Source organism: Macrobrachium nipponense, chromosome 35 (assembly GCF_015104395.2).
Source record: "Macrobrachium nipponense isolate FS-2020 chromosome 35, ASM1510439v2, whole genome shotgun sequence".
NCBI classification, from domain to species: Eukaryota; Metazoa; Arthropoda; class Malacostraca; order Decapoda; family Palaemonidae; genus Macrobrachium; species Macrobrachium nipponense.
In genome coordinates this window covers 61875874-61896553 of record NC_061096.1, presented here as the reverse complement: position 1 = coordinate 61896553, position 20680 = coordinate 61875874, and the positions used below count along the sequence as shown (strand labels likewise).

The 20680-nt window shown below is 35.7% G+C and overlaps 1 protein-coding gene across 1 annotated transcript; it reads right to left on the bottom strand.

Moving 5' to 3' along the window:
• Nucleotides 1-5518: 5518 nt before the first annotated feature.
• On the bottom strand, nt 5519-19419 carry LOC135208851 (innexin inx2-like). The gene is made up of 7 exons (XM_064241430.1): nt 19122-19419; nt 15460-15704; nt 14517-14656; nt 13280-13442; nt 8381-8542; nt 7668-7781; nt 5519-6022 (listed from the first exon to the last, which is right to left on the bottom strand). The coding sequence occupies exons 1-7, from the start codon at nt 19264-19266 to the stop codon at nt 5813-5815; spliced, it is 1179 nt and encodes a 392-aa protein (XP_064097500.1). The 5' UTR covers nt 19267-19419; the 3' UTR covers nt 5519-5812.
• Between the last annotated feature and the right edge of the window lie 1261 nt (nt 19420-20680).

Here is a 20680-nt window from a genome sequence, read left to right as displayed (position 1 = left end):
ATTCGTTCTTCTGTTCAAATAAATGCATACGGGTGTATGTATATTTACATAGACGATGCACGTACATTCAAAACTGCATACTTAAATAATGTGTGTGTGTGTGTGTGTGTGTGTGTGTGTACGGATAAATAGCATCATTATAACCCACCCTATGGAACAAGTATGGTTTTTATTAAGACAAAAATTCAACTGGACATTTAAAAAAAAAAAAAACGATAATTTCAGAAGAGCTCAAATTACTGTTCCTAATACTGTTTACCAAAACTGTGGGCTTACTTTACACCTTCAGAGATGGAAATGGTTGAAAGTAAGGGAACAAGTTCTAGGATAAAAGGGTAAGAAGAGAGGACGGAACGTCCGCTGTTTGTCAGTACGGTGCACAAGTGGGTTAACGAAAAGTTACAGGGTCTGGTGAAAGAACAAAAGGTTTAATAGAGCGGGATGTGTGAATCTGGGTGAAAATGACAAGGACTGGGTGAGGTTCTTGATACTTTTCAAACACAGAGAAGCTGGTTCATTAATTAACTGAAACTGCTCATAAGTCATATTTATTTCTGAAGTATAGAATTTTACTCCAACCCATAGAAGCCAAAATCAATGCATAAACAAACAGTATGTCAACTAAACAGTTCAACAAATGAATACCAGCATTTGTCCTTGACTACAAACTGGAGATTTAAATCGTGGCATGATCTTTAACTCACTAGAAATAAAAATATTGGAGACAAAATGAGATAAGTGACTTTTTATCCCGATGGGTTTTATCTAAGAGATAAAAGTTATCTTCTGTTTAACAGGAGCATATCATCTCATGATGATATCTGGCTGTATTCGTGTCTCTCTTGGCCAGTCTATTTTCCTCTCTCTTCTACACACAAATGTCTAATAATGCCCATGTACATGTGCGTTTGCATCTTCAGGTAATTGCACAAGCATGACCTTAAGTACATTCGTGTGTGCATGTATGTATGTATCATCACTAGCAATACAGTTACTACTATCGATACCATTATGGACATATAGACTACGTTTATATTTAGTAAATTAATCTTCTATATAAGATACCGTAGAGGTAAGCACAATGATTATAACCATATAATGATGAACCTGAAAGTTTCATTAAAAAGTAATCTGATAAGTTAATAGATTCAAATATTTAATTTAACCAAGGTTACACCTGACACGTTACATAAGGAAAGGCTTATAAAAGCTATTCTTAGGTACTGACACCGCGGAAAAACATGAGGGAAAAGCACGTTTATAGAACTACAATGATAATGTTCTGACCAATGAATTGTTCAACCTTATCATCCACGTTTCAGATGGGAGGCATGTCCACTTCATTAACCTGAAATTCCACACGTGTTTAGAGGTACTTTTCAATAACAACACGTTTTTAGATAGCTCACGTGTATATGAAGGAACTTACACTCATTTGTTATTTTCATCAATGGAAGCTGTCAACAAGAAACTAATCCAAACAGGAAATTTACAAAATAAAGATATACCAAGTTTTTCTGCCAGGGATGGACTTTTTTTTACCCGTTTTATTCACTGTCTGTTGAATTCTGTTTTGATAGCCAGACAAAAAATCAATTTCAGCGAGGACATTGACTCTGTTTTCCCCTCTCAGTATAGTTATCACGTCTGTATATCAAGGTTAGCAAATTCATCATGGATACCGTGGCACTGCTTACAAAATCCTGCTTCGATGCCATGGATTTGCTTTAGTTAAGCCTGGATACTGTAAAACTGGTATATAAATTGAACTAGGAGACGGGACACTAATTTTCCAGTGATTATCAAATCCCATGTATATCATGGTTAACAAATTCATCATGGATACCATGGCACTGCTTACAAAATCCTGCTTCGATGCCATGGAATTAGTCTGGTTAAGCTTGGATACCGTGAAACTGATTTGTAAATTCACCTGGGAGACGAGACACTAGATTTCCCGTTATTCGTCAAAATTCCTTTGTAAATTCAACTAGGAGACCTGATACTATACTCGGTTTTTTTCCATCTGTCCAACCGCCTGTGGTGTTTGTGTATGGTAACACTGCGTCCCGGGCTTTAGATAGTTACATTCAGCTTACATTCAACAATAATAATAATAATATCCTATTTCGAATATTAACGGTGTAATTCGCATACAATAACTTATTAAAACACTTTTCAGTTGCAAATGTACACCCAGATATCCTTTTATTTTCCTAAAACTTGCACATAGCGTAACTATTTAAAGCCCGGGACCGTGCAGTGTTCCCATGCGAAAACACCACAGGCACATGGACAGATGGAAAAAAAACAGAGTATAGTTTTCCAGTGGTTATAAGATCCCTTTGTGAACTGGTTTGTAAATTCAACTAGGAAACATGACTAGCTTCCTTATTTAGCTTGGATTCAGTTACTCGTTACACAATCATTGTGCTTCAAAAACATGGTAACTGTTACTAACATCAAGTCTGGATAACGTGGCCCTGTAGGATACACAATAAAACGTCATTCGCAGAGCATGCTGCAACAAATGCAGCTGCACTGATGCATACCTCTGTAACCCAGGATATCCTTTATCTAACTGACTTTGCCCATGAAGCTTGCATGTGCGATTCAGAACGTTTCTTTCTTTTCATAATTTCACATTTTATTCTCTTCTCATTTTTGGGGGAGCACTACTTATGACGGTTTTCTTTTCAGTGCTAAACTGTTCTCAAATTTAGCCAGGCTCAAATCTGTTTTTTCAAGTTCAAATTTTCTACTGGATTACCTCTTGCGAATGTTATTCTTGCTGTTGAATTCACCTGCTCTTATTCTGGAATTAGCCAACTTCTGGGAGTTTTCTTACGGTAATAACGTGGTAAGGAGATCGGTGAGAGCTTGATAATCTCCATCGTTACTTAATATATGGCTGATAGAATGGATTTTCAAATCTCTTCAAAATTAGCCATCGATATTAGATTCACAAAGGATACATGATACACATTGAGGAAAAGTTTGTATGGACTGCAAATTCAAGTGTCCTTCAGGATCAAGGAAAAACCAGCAACAAGATACAAAATGCCCATAAGGCTACAGACTGTTCGGGTGCCAATTACAGCAATCCGGATAAAACTGCTACGCAAAGCAGGAAATCTATCCGAATAACTAACCATCACTAATTTTCATTATTGCTTCAAATTTTAACTAAACTCGTCTAGTTTCATTTCCTTTGAAAGTTTTTATGTTACTTCACACTTAGGTAATGTTGACCAAGGGCAACACCATCAATAAAAGAGCATAAAATACTTAATTAAGGCTGTGATAAGTGCGTGGATTTCACATTTAATTGTTGTGTTTATTAACTAAAGAATTCACGTTTTTATGCAAAATAATAATAATAATAACTTTCCCTCTACTATATGAATATACAATCATTGCTTTTACCTTTCCACAATCTTACACTGCAGAATAATATCCAAAATATTCAACGTATGGTGTTTCCGTCCCTAATCAAAATCATTTGGGGAACAAGTATTTGGAACCGTGGGGTCAAAGTGAGATATAAAAGTTCGCATAAGGAAATTAGGATCCCGAAGTGTATGGTAATACCAACTGTATTGACGAATAACGGGAAAGCTAAACTATCACAACAATAGCAACCTCAGACTCATCTACCAGTGGTGGTCTCATGAACACCATTCACCTCTATCTTCAATGAATTTCATACCGTCTGAACCCTCTCACCTGTCTAACCATTTCTATATCTTCTTCTCTATCTTCCCCATAACAATTCACCAACTTAACCCTTAGAATTCTCTCCACAAAGCCAAACCATCTCAAACTACACTTGACCACATCTGTCTCCATCTTTCTCAACTTATCAAGACCTGCTATGCAGATTTTAGTATACATACAGTTCATCTCGACAGCTCCAATCTTTTAGTTCACTTGCATTCTTCAATGTTGGCTAAACAGTTCAATCATACATTCTCATGCATTCTATGTATGTATGTATATGTATATATAGATAGACAGATATATTTATATAATATAATATTATAATATATAATATAAGTGAAATATATATATAATATTACTATATATATTATATAATATTATATTACATACGTATAAATAATAAGTAAAATATATTATATATATATTATAATAAATGTATAGTCTATATATATATACTATATATTATATATATATATATAGATAGACAGATTATATATATATATATATATAGATATATATATATTAGTAAGATATATATATATATTATGATATATATATATATATATATATATATATATATATATATATATATATATATATATATAGATATATATTTATATATATATATATATCTATATATATAAATATATATATAAATATATATATATATATCTATATAATATATATATATGCATATATATACATATACAGACATATATATATATGTATATATATGCATATATAGTATAGTATATACATACATATACAGATGTATATATATATTTTAAATAGAAAGAATTTCCTTATGAAACCTTATACGGCATAAATCGCACTTCAAAACAAAAGCGGGCTGTTGCGTCACTTTTGCTATCACACCGTAATAACTTTGTTTATACGGTTCATTATTGATCAATTCATTGCTTGTCAGCCACAATTAAGAGCCAATTACTGTGCCTGCGTAACAAATTGGTCCTAATATGCGGAAACCTCTTTGCTTTCATTCTTTTATTTTACGCCACCTTTGGTGACTTCCTTAATACCTCAACTTAACGTCTATGAACAGAATGAAATATCATGTAACAATTATAAACTAAGGTATGATACGTGAGTGGCCTACCCTAGTCCTGTGCTCCTTAAGTATATCTTAGTTTTACCAGACCACTGAGCTGATTAACAGCTCTCCTAGGGCTGGCCCGAAGGATTAGATATTTTTACGTAGCTAGGAACCAATTAGATACCTAGCAACAGGACCTACAGCTTATTGTGGGATCCGAACCACTTTATATCGAGAAATTAATTTCTATCACCAGAAATAAATTCCTCTGGTTCCACGTTGGCTGAGCCGAGAATCGAACTTCGGACCACCGGACTGGTAGCCAAGCGCGAAATCCACTCTGCCAACGATGGACTTCCTGTGTTCCTTTTTATAAACTATTCCTCCACTATTCTATGTTTCTATTTCGTACAAGGATTTGTTTCTCCTCATACCGTTGCTTTGGGTATGGCAAATCAAGTTTGACCAGAAGAGTATTATCTTAATTAACCTTCAGAAACTGTCGTTGTCTGATTCAGGTGGCCTTCTGCCAGTGCGGGCTTTTATTCTTAAAAAGATAAGTGGCTACATCACATTTTGGTCTCTGTGAGAGAGTCATGTTATTCACCCATGTCGAAGAGGATAATGGTTTCCTCCTTTTACCCAGAGGAAACGTATAATTCAAGGTCTTGATCCATCTCTTGGCAAAGCTACGCAAAAGGCTCCGGTAATGCAACCGTCAAAATAGAGGACAATGAAAATAAATTTGATAAAAAGTCCGTTGTAATTTCAGGAACTGAGGCAAGCTTCAAGATGACGTGAATTTGTACTCGTGCGCATAAAATGTTATAATATTTAGCCAAAGCAATATCACGACTTTGGAAATTAAGGAAAATTGCTTAAAAACTAGACCCGCTTAAAGAAAAGTATACCCGTTAAATTTAAGGAAAAACAGAACACAGTTCATTTTCACCCCTGTCATCTATATAACACACGGGATGAAAAACGCTTCAAGCAGCGGTTTCGATGTAACCAGTGTTATCTGTAAGTTGGGGAGAATCAAGTCAGCAGTCTCTTCCTTCTGACGTCATCTACCCGAAGTGTGGCAGTGGTGTGGAAAAGGTCTTGGGCGAAGTCGTGAACGAAATCGCTGAATACTCCCGTGTCCATGTTTGTTGCCAGCTGAGTCAACAGCAGCCACTCGCTCAGGGTGGAATGTTGGCCAAGAATGATGGACAAGTCTCCCCTCCTCGATTTCTCTACGCATCGCTACAGGGACATCGAAGACAAGAACTTGTTAACATTCAAACTAGAATAATGTCTTAAGATACACAGAATCTAATCCTAAATTGTATCCTGATATATTACAGAGATACACAGAATCTAATCCTAAATTGTATCCTGATATATTACAGAGATACACAGAGTCTAATCCTAAATTGTATCCTGATATATTACAGGATCTAACCTTAAAGGTTATCCCAGACGTAAAGAACCTAATACTAATATTAGTTTACAGTGTCATTCATGCCCTCAAGGAAAATTTCTATAGGAAAAAGGGAAAAATGTATAAAGCTGAAGAGAAATTCCTCTAGTCATGGGAAATGCTCAGACATACCTTTTCTATCTTATTTGCCATGTCCCTTGAAAGAGCAGGTGTCAAGCAGAGGAGTTGTCACCGGAACTTTTCAACCTCAAAGGCATTACAAAGTACAATACTTGGTAGACTTATAAAGTAAAATTTCATGGAAGCTGCACTCTCAATCCCTCAAGAATACTTATGCCAGAGGATACACTTAAAAGTACTCGAGTGTACCCACCCTCACGAATAAAATCTATATCAAGGACTGTGGAAGGCCAAGGTTTAGAGGTTGCAGCAAACTCCAAATTCGAAAGTATGGTTATGCTGTCATTATATAGCCTAACACAACTAGATATGTCATCTAAGATGACTGAACTGCCACAAATAGAGGCAAAGATACTCCCATCTACTATTTGAAAACATAACTCCTAATTAGCATTCACCACTCCATTAAGAACAGGACTATTGGCTGCCTTTCAAGTATAGGCTCTGAAGGCTGAAATGATTTAAGGCAAGGCAGACTGGCATTGTCAGCCTCAGTTGAGTGGTCAGGCTTATGGGAGAGCAAAGAGACTGTAATACCAATTGATTGAAAGTAGTGAGAAAACCCAGATTAGCAGAGTTTTCGCTAAAAAAAAGAATAATGAAGTAATACTGGTTTCACTGATTCTTCATAGCTCTGACGGCAGTAAGAAATGAAAGTAAATTTAAACCTCCATCCTTTTGCAATCACCTCAGATTGTTAGAGGGCTAGGATCTTGGGAATGTAATCAACCATCCCCTTATACACTACCAAGAATTAATGGAGATAAGTTATCACACTGACTTCAGAGCTCCACAGATATTCCACAGATTTTGACCAGCAGTGGAAATAGTTATAAAATTAGAGAAGCCTGCAGCAACATCCCAGCCAGATTACCTTACAGGAGTTGAAAAAACGATAGTAATTTTCAATTACACTGATAAAAAAAATGGGACACTAGTTGCTTGGTCGTAAGGTGTTCAGAGTTCGCTGAGAATACCACATGGATCAATTCTGGAAGAACTTGCCAAGCTGGCGTGTACACCAAAATCTCCAATTTGCAGTATTTGATATAGTGGGCGCTCAATTTACAGGACTGATGGCTGGATGTCAGGCATTCATAAAACATAATACAATTCTAACATTTAAACAGAAGCAAAGAAAACTAGCTGTAAGAAAGCACAATTTTCTCCGCATTTGATGACCAGGTATAAAGTCCATGGAGAGTGGTGTTTTGAGTTTTTATGTTCACAGTTACTATTTACCTTTAAAAATAAGGAACTCTGCAGGCTATAATAAAAGGTGCTTACCATTAAAACGAAGTTTCTGAACGGAGGGAGGACAATGGTGAGGAGGCGATACATGAGCCAGACGGTTGTGACTGCTGTCAAGATCAACAACCAAGCCCACAGGAACACATAGATCTGTAATGGCAGAGTATTCTATAATTTACTGTTACTTTTTCTTTCTACATTTACCAGCTACAATAGGGACTATGAAGTTTACTATGCAAGGAACTACAAGTGCATGATGTCTAATTAACTTCAATTTTCTAATTCAAAGTGCACCACTAGGAAGGAATTGGTTAGACTTGGTTAAAACATAAGTATACTCTTATGAATAAAGAATTATCTTCATTTATTTCCTCGCAAGCAAAGGAATTTACAGTTCTATGTACTTTCGAAATATACTGCAAGTGCAATACGCACAGAGTTCTTTACGCAATAAGTGTTTATTCATTCATGAAATAGAAAACGTGACACAACGTCACATATGCGAACTGAACCTTAATACGACATTTGGCAAAATATTAAAAGCATTATCATTATGAAAAAAATATTCACTAGTCATAAACCATATACGACCCTCATGAACATTTTCTTTAAGAATCTGACTCACCTACTCTATGCTTTCTTTAGTTTTAGGTCTGGAAGTGGGATATTAATCCGCCTGTCTCTTTAAGTCTTTACGACTCAAAAAAAAATTAGAAAAAAAGCATCATCACTCAATCTGGAAAACTTACCTTCTCATTGATGATGTTTGTGGCGATAAGGCACATGACATCGTGAATCTGGATGGTGCCGGAGGACCCAAAACTCCTGAAGACGCACTTGGTCATTTTGGGGAAGACCCGAGACATGGGGTCTGTTCGATTTTCGGGATCCTGGCTCAGAACGTCGATGACCTGGAGGATATTTCAGGAATGTGTTGTCAGTCTGGAATTAAGTTTCCTAAATGTATTTTGTCAGTAAGAAGAGGAGGAAACACGAGATGGTTCTCCTCATAATATCCTACACGAGTATGTCTATTATTATTATTAACATGAATTCTACTCTGGTAATGATTAGAAATACATTGACTGTACCTATTCGTACACAGGAGATAAAATGAAACCTTTCTCAGCATAATAATCTCCGAGTATCATACTTGCACTTATTATTATTGTTATTAATATTATTATTATTATTTTATTTTTTTTTTTTTGCTCTATCACAGTCTTCCAATTCGACTGGGTGGTATTTACAGTGTGGGGTTCCAGGTTGCATCCTGCCTCCTTAGGAGTCCATCACTTTTCTTACAATGTGCGCCGTTTCTAGGATCACACTTTTCTGGATGAGTCCTGGAGCTACTTCAGCCTCTAGTTTTTCTAGATTCCTTTTCAGGGATCTTATTATTATTATTATTATTTATTATTATTATTATTATTATTATTATTATTTTATTAATTATTATTATTATTCACAGCCACTTCTCTGGTAATGATTAGAAATGCAGTTACTAATACCATTCGTACACTGATGATGATTCATAAATCTTTCAGTGCAAGATTATTGTTACACTAAATCTATCAATTAACCAGCCAGGTAATCAATCAACCAATGTTTGTAATAAATTGTTTAACTCTTAACTTGATAATATATATATATATATATATATATATATATATATATATATATATATATATATATATATATATATATATATATATCAGTAAGAACACCAAGGCCAAAACCTGGAACAGCATTTTGTACAACTTTATTGGGACATGTTTCGAGTAGTACTATCACTCGTTATCAACCTACAAAATTAAAATGAATGACATTATAGTTGCAATCAAATTCACAATAATGAAATGATATGTATAAAAATTATAAGAGTACGTTAAAAGATAGCTAATACTTAAAAAAATAAAAAAATTGCTAAATGAAACAATTGAGTAGATAAAATAAAATAAAGCAGAATGCAAATTTAAGTCACAAAAACGGATGGTACAAAAGAACAGTAAATATACTAAGTCGATATACAAACCAGCAGGATGCAGACTAAAAACACAAAAGTGAGGTAACAGCTACATTTCTAGCCAAGGAAGGCTTTATCTTAACAGAATGTAAAACTTCTAAAATGTCGAGGTCTGTAGCAAACTGGGCAGAGGTAAAATAGAAAAATCATCGATATGTAAAGGGTGACCAGACTCCTCGCTGTGTTCCCTAATTGCACTATAACTAGGTCTTGTAAGATAATTGCCTGTACGAAATGGCCTACCAAGGTGCTCAAACCATCTCATCCAAGCTGATCTGGTAGTTTTTCCGACGTAAGTGGCATCACAACCACTGCACTGCCATTTATAGATCAGATTGGAGCGAAGGCTTGTTGGTATAGGGTCTTTAATTTTAAAGAAATTTCCTAATTTATTTTGTAAAGTAAAATATATTTTGATATCTAGCTGAGGGTAACCAATGGACAAAATAGAAATTAATTGCTTTTTTAGATCGTAACTATGAGTTCCAGTAAAAGTTAAAGGTAAATAAATAACAGGTTTCTTTACGTTAGCAGTAGTTTCAGGTTGTTTGTTTACATATAATTTTGAAAGTTGTTTACCAATATATGTATTTACGTAATTCAACGGATAGCCATTGTTTTTTAAGAGTGACCTTAGAAATTCCAATTCTTCGTGTAAATTCAAATAGCTAGAACAAATTTTATATGGTCTGGTAACTAGCGTAAATATTAAATTCATCTTATATTTCAAAGGTCTAGCTGATTGAAATTTAGACATAAGACCTGTGAAAGTAGGCTTTCTAAAGACTGGAGTGTGAAATTTATTGTTAAGATTTTTAACTTGAATATCTAGAAAAGCAAGTGTATGATTATCTTCGACTTCAGATGTAAATTCTATATTTATATGCTTACTATTAAGGTACTCTAAAAAACGAGGAATCTGGTCACGACTCTTAAAAATTAAGAAAGTATCATCAACATACCTCCTGTACAATAAAGGCTTAAAATCTAAAGGGCAATCGTCTAACCATTTCTTCTCCATAAAACACATAAAAGCATTAGCCAGAGATGGTCCTATACTGGATCCCATACTTACACCATCAATTTGCTTATATAACAAACTGTTAAACAAAAAATAACATTCTTTGGTAGCTAGGACTAAAAGTTCCTTTAACTGAGAGCTGTTGAACCCGTTGACAGTATCATTATTATTTTTAAACAGCTCATTTAGACAGATGTCAATCGTCTCATCCAGTGGAATTTAAGTGAAAAGAGACTTCACATCAAATGATGCCATAACACAATTATCAAATTACAGTTTCTTAGGCAGTTGATAAAATGAAAGGAGTCATTTAACGGTATACTCATTGTAGTTAACGGCGCAAGGATGGGAACAAGAAACTTTGCAGTATTATAGTTGGCAGTTCCAATAGCTGATAGAATAGGTCTCAATGGGTAATTTTCCTTGTGGACCTTGGGGAGCCCGTACAGACGTCCTGGTCTAGACCCGGACGCTTGAAGGCCATGAAAAACCTCTTTAGAGAAACAGCCAGATTTATATAGTTTGTCTGATGTTCTATTGACTTTATTTTCTAAATGCACAATACATTTGAAAGGGTCTTTCTTAATTACGTGGAACTTAGTTTGATCATTAAGGATGTCTATCATTTCATCAACATACTCTGTTCTATTCAGCAAGACTACACCATTGCCCTTATCGGGTTTTGTAACCACAATGGATGCGTCTTTAGCTAGACTTTGTAAAATATTAAACTCGTCAGTACTAAGTAAATACTTGGTCTCTGGTTTATAATTGTAAAAGGACGAAAACGCAAGGTGTTTAAGAGTTGATCTGAAATAATCATAAGAGTAGCCTTTGGGATTGTTGGTATAAAAATTATGTGTTTGTAAAGCCTTAATTAAACAAACGTTCCCAATTCAAGAAGTGTGAGTCAAAACGTAACCTTTTAGACGTAAAAGCAAAATTAAGACCGCGTGATAAAACCACTTTTTCTTTATCAGTCAATACACGAGAGGAATAATTAGAAATGACATTATCGGGAGACATGGACGAGTCGAAATAACCTAATTTTTTTCAATTTTAAGGAATGCACTTGAGAAACTTTCTCAATACTATTGGTATTGACTCTAATTATATAATTAGATAAATGAATAAAATCTAGATGAGAAACTGAATTTTTCAACACATCAGTCACTTGGTTTAGTTTAAATGCAGTATGATGCAAAAGTCGCCGCTTACCGCGAATTTCTTCTTCCAGTAGTTTCTTCTGGTAATCCCGATAATGTTGGGCTCTGTGTAGGGTTTTGTTGTATAACTTGAAGTGAAGAAATTTTGGGATGAGTCCATTTCTCTCACAAGTCTCCAGGAAATGCAAATGCAAATCACTGCGGACTTTTCTCAACTGTCCTTTGTACCAACCTAAATTGTTTAAGAACTGTAGGTCCATATCTTCTTCTGACAATCACAGCAATTGAAACACCAGCAGGGAAGCGCCATCTAATCAGTAAGGACACCAAGGCCAAAACCCGGAACAGCATTTTGTACAACTTTATTGGGACATCTAAAAAAGCAATTAATTTCTATTTTGTCCATTGGTTACCCTCAGCTAGATATCAAAATATATTTTACTTTACAAAATAAATTAGGAAATTTCTTTAAAATTAAAGACCCTATACCAACAAGCCTTCGCTCCAATCTGATCTATAAATGGCAGTGCAGTGGTTGTGATGCCACTTACGTCGGAAAAACTACCAGATCAGCTTGGATGAGATGGTTTGAGCACCTTGGTAGGTCATTTCGTACAGGCAATTATCTTACAAGACCCAGTTATAGTGCAATTAGGGAACACAGCGAGGAGTCTGGTCACCCTTTACATATCGATGATTTTTCTATTTTAACCTCTGCCCAGTTTGCTACAGACCTCGACATTTTAGAAGTTTTATATTCTGTTAAGATAAAGCCTTCCTTGGCTAGAAATGTAGCTGTTACCTCACTTTTGTGTTTTTAGTCTGCATTCGGCTGGTTTGTATATCGACTCAGTATATTAACTGTTCTTTTGTACCATCCGTTTTTGTGACTTAAATTTGCATTCTGCTTTATTTTATTTTATCTACTCAATTGTTTCATTTAGCAATTTTTTATTTTAATTTTTTTAAGTATTAGCTATCTTTTAACGTACCCTTATCATTTTTATACATATCATTTTATTATTGTGAATTTGATTGCAAGAACTATGTCATTCATTTTAATTTTGTAGGTTGATAACGAGTGATAGTACTACCCGAAACATGTCCCAATAAAGTTGTACAAAATGCTGTTCCAGGTTTTGGCCTTGGTGTCCTTACTGATATGTAGATATATATATATATATATATATATATATATATATATATATATATATATATATATATATATATATATATATATCTCACCATACTAAATACAAATACAGGTGATTCTGGTTAAAGGAAAACTACAAGTACAAAACCAGGTGATCAAAATCTAAACCTTCGGACCCCATAAAGATGAACAAGCACATACAAAAGCTTCTTTATAAAGATATCCCTTTACAGTACTTTTAAAGTCAAAATCCTCCAAAGCCTAATACTATTAGCTACTTACATTGACCCCATAGTGGAGGAACTCTCCTCCGAGGAACCAGTCCGTGAAGGATATCATCCCCAAGGCGACGAGAAGGTTCAAGGATTCGCAGAAGAAAAACTTGAGCGCCCACCAGCGCTGGTTCCTCATGTGGTACCGGATGAACTTCGACAGGGCTTCAAACCTACGGGGAAACCATAGTAGATCAGTATTAATTGTTTTGTATACGACACTTATATTATTTACCTCAAGCAGCGATAATTATTTTAAAAAGTATTTTGTAAACTCATTTGTTTCTAAATGCAACTTTTACATCTGAATAATCGGTTCCAAAAGAGCCGTTTACAGTAACTCTTTATGCAACTATTTTATTGTAAAAGTTATATTATTTTATTGCATGAAATATACTTATCTTATTGCAAAAAATGTACTTATTCTATTGCTAAAGTTATACTCATTTTATTGCATAAGTTATATTTATTTGATTGCAAAAGTTATAATTATTTTATTTCTAAAGTTACTTTTATTTTATTGAAAAACTTACAAATATTTTATTGCACAAGTTCTACTTACTTCAATGCAAAAGTTATATCTATCTTACTGCAAAAGTTAAACTCGTTTCATTGCAAAAGTTACACTTATTTTATTGAAAAAGTTATACTTATTTTATTGCTAAAGTTATGTTTATCTTATTGCAAAAGATACACATATTTCATTGCTAAAGCTAAACTTATTTAACTACACAAAATATATTTATTTTATTGCAAAAGTTATACTTATTTCACTGCAAAGATTATACTTATTTTATTGAAAAAGCTATATTTATTTTACTTATTTTATTTGCAAAAGTCATACATTGTCCTTTCATCTTTATAAATTTAATTCCATGTAACACTTATATTGCTATAGCTGATCAGTATTCATATATATACACAATAAGTCAACTAAGTTCAACTTTCCACAAAAGACATCGTATGAGGAATTACACTAAACTGATGAAATACGAAAAGGTTGGTTATGGTAAAGAGAGAGAGAGAGAGAGAGAGAGAGAGAGAGAGAGAGAGAGAGAGAGGTTTGTGCTGTTACGTAAGTTGCAATATAAATGGTATGGCAATAACAGTGAAGCAGAGCTAAAACTCCCATGAGAGAGAGAGAGAGAGAGAGAGAGAGAGAGAGAGAGAGAGAGAGAGAGAATGTTTGTCCTCTGAAGTACGTTCTTATACGGATGCATAACGCATAGAGATATTCTCCGCCTTACTGCGTTTCTCTGGTGAAGTAATTTCCAATCCCCTTGCCATTTCCGAGGTAGTCCTTGATGGAAAGGTTCTGTATCACGTTCTTGAACATTCCTCCTTCGAACGACTTCCACAGCCAGTGAGGGACGTAAAATAGGACCCCCTGAGTTTTAGTGAATGAAAAATTTGACATAATATACTATACTGAATAGGCAAACTACAGCTATGATCCGTCAAATCTGGTGTTCTGTTTCTCTCAAATCTGGGTTTGTTTCTCAAGTGAATGAAGTCCTGACACTCATCAGTATTTCTTTTAACGCATGCTGCTATTATTGACTAATAAGAACTCGCCATTCAAGGGTACAGTTATCACTGCCCTTTATCCAACTAAAAATTCAGCTAAGGAAGGTGACTCTAAACATAATATTAACAGCATGACTTTATAACTCTAAACACAAGCATTCATTAATAATTTCCCATTGTTATTATATATGAATTATTATTCCAAAGAGTAAAATTATTATTACTATTATTGGAAAAGTAAATCCACAATAATACGTCTGATTGATTTTGTTATTTAAAGTACAAAGCAGAAAGCTTTCGATGACCTGCACGGTCCTCCTTGTCAATCTGACAATAATTACAAACACAGACTATACAAAACTTTGTTTTTTACTAGTTTACCCACCTTCAAACAAACTATTTGTAAACTAGTCAAAAAACAAAGTTTTTATATATTCACTGTGTATAATTATAGTCAGATTGACAAGGAGAACCATGCAGGTAATCGAAAGCTTTCTGCTTTGTATTTTAAATAAATAACAAAATCAAACGGACAAATTATTGGGGATTTACTTTTCCATTTTATTGACTCGTGTTATTATGAGTTTTCTTTGAATTATTATTATTATTCTAAGCCTTGACCTCACATTCCTCCAACCTACGAACTCGGCCTCGATTCCCTACCTGCGTGAGCAGCACAAAGGGCACCCACTGGTAATAGGAATGGTAAATCACCGGCTCGCCCCTCTTCATGGGTCCAACGCCTGGGTGTGGAACGGAGGGAGATTCCAGTTCCTGGGCGGTGACGTGGTGGCGTTCCACCGTGAACGTTCCCATGATGAAACAGTAAGCATCGACCACTTCTTTGAAGGCCTTCGCTTTATCTTCGGATAACTGGCTCATTGGGTTCATGCAGTCTATCTGCTTACCTGAGGGGAAAAGTGTGCTTTTAGCTGAGGGGAGAGGTGTGTTTTTACCTAAGGGGAGCGACGTACTTTTACCTAAGGGGAAAATTATGCTTTAGCTAAAGGGAAAGTATGCTTATACATAAGGGGAAAGATGTACTTTTATCTGAGGGAAGATGTGTTCTTTTACTTGAGGGGAGATTTGTGCTTTTAACTGAGGGGAAAATAAGCTTTATCTGAGGGAAAAATGTGTTCTTTACACTGAGAGAAAAGGGAAGCTTTTAACTGAGAGAAAATTGTGCTTTTACCTGATGGGTACAATTGTGCTGAGCTGAGCGGGAAAGATGTCCTTTTATCGGAGGGAAAGCTGTGCTTTTCCCTGGGGGAAATGGTTCTTTACCTGAGGGAAAGAAAGCTTATGAGGTTAAATTGTGTGCCTTTTACCCGAGAGTAAAATTGTGCTTTAGCTGAGGGAAAAATTGTGTTCTTTTACCTGAAGGAAAATGCGTGCTTTTACCTGAGGGAAATAGGAAGTTTTAACCTGAGGGGAAAGTGGTGCCTTTTACCTCAGGGGAAATGTGTGCTTTTAACTGAGGAAAGGACTTTTATCTGAGTGCAAAGATGTGTTTCTTTTTACCTGAGGGGAAAGTCTGCTTTTACCTGAGGGTACAATTGTGCTTTAGCTGAGGGGAAAGATGTGCTTTTACCTGAGGGGAAAAGTGTGCTTTTACCTATGGGGAAAGCGTTTAATTAGGCGGTATTGAATGAGTTTTGCCTGTTGATAATGGTGATAGTAATAACATTTGGCTGAGAATAAAAGGTGGAGACTTTAATGGCAATTAATTTATCAATACACACACAAACACACACACACACACACACACACACACACACACTACATCAGCATACTATATATATATATATATATAATATATATATATTATATATATATATATATGTAATATATATATATATATATATATATATATATATATATATATATATATATAGGTAATAACGTCGTGGATTAATATCATCATTATTATTGCTCTACCCACAAAGCATTTTATTTTTGTAGGAAAAACTTTCTTAACGTGAGTCCTCAAAAAAAAAAAATATATCAAAATAAGGATGAAAATAACAAATAAATTGGACTATTAATAAAAACAAAATTTTGACGATAGTCAACAACAAGTGGAAAGGGTTATCTATTTTGTTTATCTATAATCAATCAAGCCTTCAGTCTTATCTGGATTATAACACTAAAATGTATTCCCGCCTTATGAAAGACATCACGTCACTGTCGCTTCGCCTTTAAAAACCTACAAACTTAATTTACCTTCTACTGGAGCACAGAGCCTGCCCCCCCCCCCCCCCCCCCCCCCCCCCCCCCCCCCCCCCCCCCCCCCCCCCCCCCCCCCCCCCCCCCCCACCCCCCCTCCCCCCCTCACACACACACACACACAGCTTTCACATAACAACTCACCGACAAAAAGACAACTGTCTTGGCTGATAAGATCTGTCAATCATACTTGACCGTGTTTGGCTTAACTTTCGTGGGCCACTCGCGGCCGCAGACGAATCCAAGCGATTTCAGAAGTCGAAAATATTGAGGGTCTGCGAAGTGAAAAACTTCAACGGATCACTTAACGTAGACTTAGCTGCGGTTAACAGCTTGCTCGCTTTATTGCGCTGTAAGGTCACTATAGTAGTCTGCACTGTGTCTTCTTCATTTAGACAGGAAAGGGTTTGCGGCCTGTGCTATGTGCTATTCTGCTTGCATGTAAATACATTTTTATCTATTTATCAATTTCTATATTAATTTATTCTTTCTTATTAATAAGTGAGATCTCTTCTTTCTGTATTTCCCTTTACCTTCTCTTACTTCCAAATGAGCACCATATTCTTTGGAAGGTTGAATTTAAATTCAATGGCCCCTTTCAGCCTGTTCCATACAAATAGGGTTCATCTTCTGAATAATATAATATAATAATAATAATGTGATTATTTTCAGGAACAAGACCAAACTTTTGAATTTTTTTACGATGACTTTACTGTTGCCTTAGAAACTCTTGTTCCATTCGTAGAAGGTAAGAGTAACTTCATTCGTTATACTTTTTAAAGTACCCCGGGTCTATAGGGACAAGATCTGGGTCATAAAATAAAATGACTGGATTTGACATTGTCCAGTATCCAATTTGGGTTCTCTTCTGCCTCGGTTATCAGTACTCTTTCAAATCAAAAGATTCGGCATATTGTATAATCCCCACCCCATCTACCCCCACTCTCTCTCTCTCTCTCTATCACTCTCACTCTAGAGAATGTTACAAGATGTTTCACTGCGAAAATAAGCCATCTAACTTTAAAATAAAAAACATACCCATCGCTTCTCACGTGATGAAAGGGTTGTTAAAATAAAATCGAAAAGAATAATAAAATATTTCTCTTTTTTTCCCTTAGGAGTAATGCAAGTACTGACTCCAAAAAATCAGCTAATTCGTTAAGTTTTAAAACCGTGCTACCGGAAAAGACCACTCAAAGAGATACCCTAATCAGTGAAAATTATTATCGCTGTCGGTGTTCCTTGTCGCTGTGAAATAATGCGAAGCAGATATTCTTAGAACGAAGATATAATAAGATACTAAGATTTACAGGTATTTATACGTAGGTATAACATATTTTACATTTTATGAATATGGGCATTGCTCCCTTATATTCAACCTTGCTTATCGAGTCATCTCTACAAACTTTATAACTTTTGCTTCATTCTTTTCTTTAGACCAAAGATACAAGATATGATTTCCAGGTATTCAACCGTAGGTATTATAAGTATATCCTTCATTCATCAAACCGAATAGAAACATGGGAGGTATTCCTTTATATTCACTCTTGCTTATCTGGTCATCTTCTCCATACTTTTATAACTTTTATTTTTTTTTTTTAAATAAATGGAATGGTCTTCGCAAACATCGTATGTAATTAGAGTAATCAAACCAGGATTTCCGCCTTACCACATTCACGTTTACGAATTCTGTGCCAGGCAACCACTAGAAGTTCACAGTAGCATGAGGGACTCTCTTATCAAGGGTAATGTAAACTTAGTGGGGGCCATAAACATTGACATTAATCTGAAAATCTGACAATGCAACTGATGCCGCTTTGTGAAAACGTTTTTACTGATGCAATCAGAACCCAATAAATAGAATCCTCTTCATCATCAAAACATTTACATTCTTTTAATTGTTAAAATACATAAAAAAAATATATAATTCTGCTCGGCTTTCTCTACAGCAGATTCCCCGTATACATTCGAAATATAATAATCAATAGCACTCACTGGAAATTGTACTGAGACGCGAAGTCTCATCGTTCATCAAAGACATTTCATCACAGCAAAATCAAGTGTACGAAAATGTAAAAAAAAAGGAAGGCCTTCATTACCTACGATGTCATAGACAGTCGTGAGGACGACGCAAACCATGAATATGGTGTAAGTGTATTTGTAATGAAGGCGAAAAACGAAGTTGTCGACCACTGGCTTGAACTCCACTTTCAACTTCACCGTCGAGAGCGCCTTGTAGAGCATGCTGCTGGAGTTTATGAAGTTTTTGTAGAAGTTCTTCTTCTTCTGCTTGTAATCAGACTAATCCCGCGAATCCGCCGTTATCCGTAATCGCACGCACGGAACTGAAAAACGAACGGTGGAGTGACCGATGACAAAGGGTTTGTGTGGCCATTCGTCGTCTTTTCGTTCCTTATCTTATCGGCAACGCAATGTGGCGCAAGATTTGGTTTCTTTGTTCGTTGACGAAAAACGTAACAAAGGCAATGTTGTAGAGTGGAGATTAATTCTACAGGTGAGTAGCTGATAATTTTCGTCGTTCTTATAAAACTGGAGTACTCTGGTACCAAGCTTTCGTGTCGACGACAACTGACGTACTCTGGTACCAAGCTTTCGTGTCGATGAAAACTGACGTACTCTGGTACCAAGCTTTCGTGTCGATGACAACTGAAGTACTCTGGTACCATGCTTTCGTGTCGATGAAAACTGACGTACTCTGGTACCAAGCTTTCGTGTAGATGAAAACTGACGTACCATGCTTTCGTGTCAATGACAAGTATCGTGTGCGATACAATCGCGAGTTTCAAGTTTACTTTTGTGAGAAACAAAATAAAAACAGAAAGGTTATTAAAGAGAACAGGACCACCGGAATGGAGAACACCACGTACTGTACACGAGAAACTAACCTTACCCCCCGTACTTAGTCAAGTCTAGCCTAATCTTACCTTATCTGGCCTAGCCTAGCCTTCCTTGACTTCGTCTAACACCACAACCCTCACTGTAAGCGTCCTGCGGAATCTCGCGGTGGAGAAAAATTGGATTTTACAAATATTTACAAGAGCAATCTATCACTTACGCCAAGACATCATTCTGTTATGCATCTGCATGGTTACAGTGGCCAGTAGCGATGTGACACATGCACATTATAATCAAATATTTACAAAAAGCAATTTATCGCTGTGGCAGATACATCATTCTATTATCATGCATCTGCGTGGTTACAATGGCCAGTAGCGATGTGACACATGCATATTAATCATTATAAATACTCTTTTGTGAATAAATAAACGGGGTTACAGTTAATACGTTCAATTACTTCACAGCTGTTGAAAACCAAAAGCATGTACTCCAACCAAAAGAACCACATGCTGTCATGAGCGCCGAATGAAGCGCGCAAGCGCATAAAAGAGCATCACAATATCATGACATCATGAGGCACAAAGTAGGTACAGTTCCCTATCTATCAGACACAGCTGTGAGGCTGTGGTCAGTTCCAAGAACTCTGCGTGGTTTCGCCCAAGTGAAGTGATTCTCTTATCATCTGAAGTTCAGAAAGCCTATGACACTTATTAATATACTTGAGGCCATGTTTTCCAAGCGGTTATATACAGTGAAGTTGCTATCTCTCTCTCTCTCTCTCCTCTCTCTCTCTCGTGAG

Coding starts and splice junctions, on each gene's coding strand:
- LOC135208851 (XM_064241430.1), bottom strand. CDS start 19,266: ATGCTCTACAAGGCGCTCTCGACGGTGAAGTTGAAAGTGGAGTTCAAG. Junction 14,657..15,459: donor CCTTTGTGCTGCTCACGCAG/GTAGGGAATCGA, acceptor ACTAAAACTCAG/GGGGTCCTATTTTACGTCCC. Junction 8,543..13,279: donor TCCTCCACTATGGGGTCAAT/GTAAGTAGCTAA, acceptor AATATCCTCCAG/GTCATCGACGTTCTGAGCCA.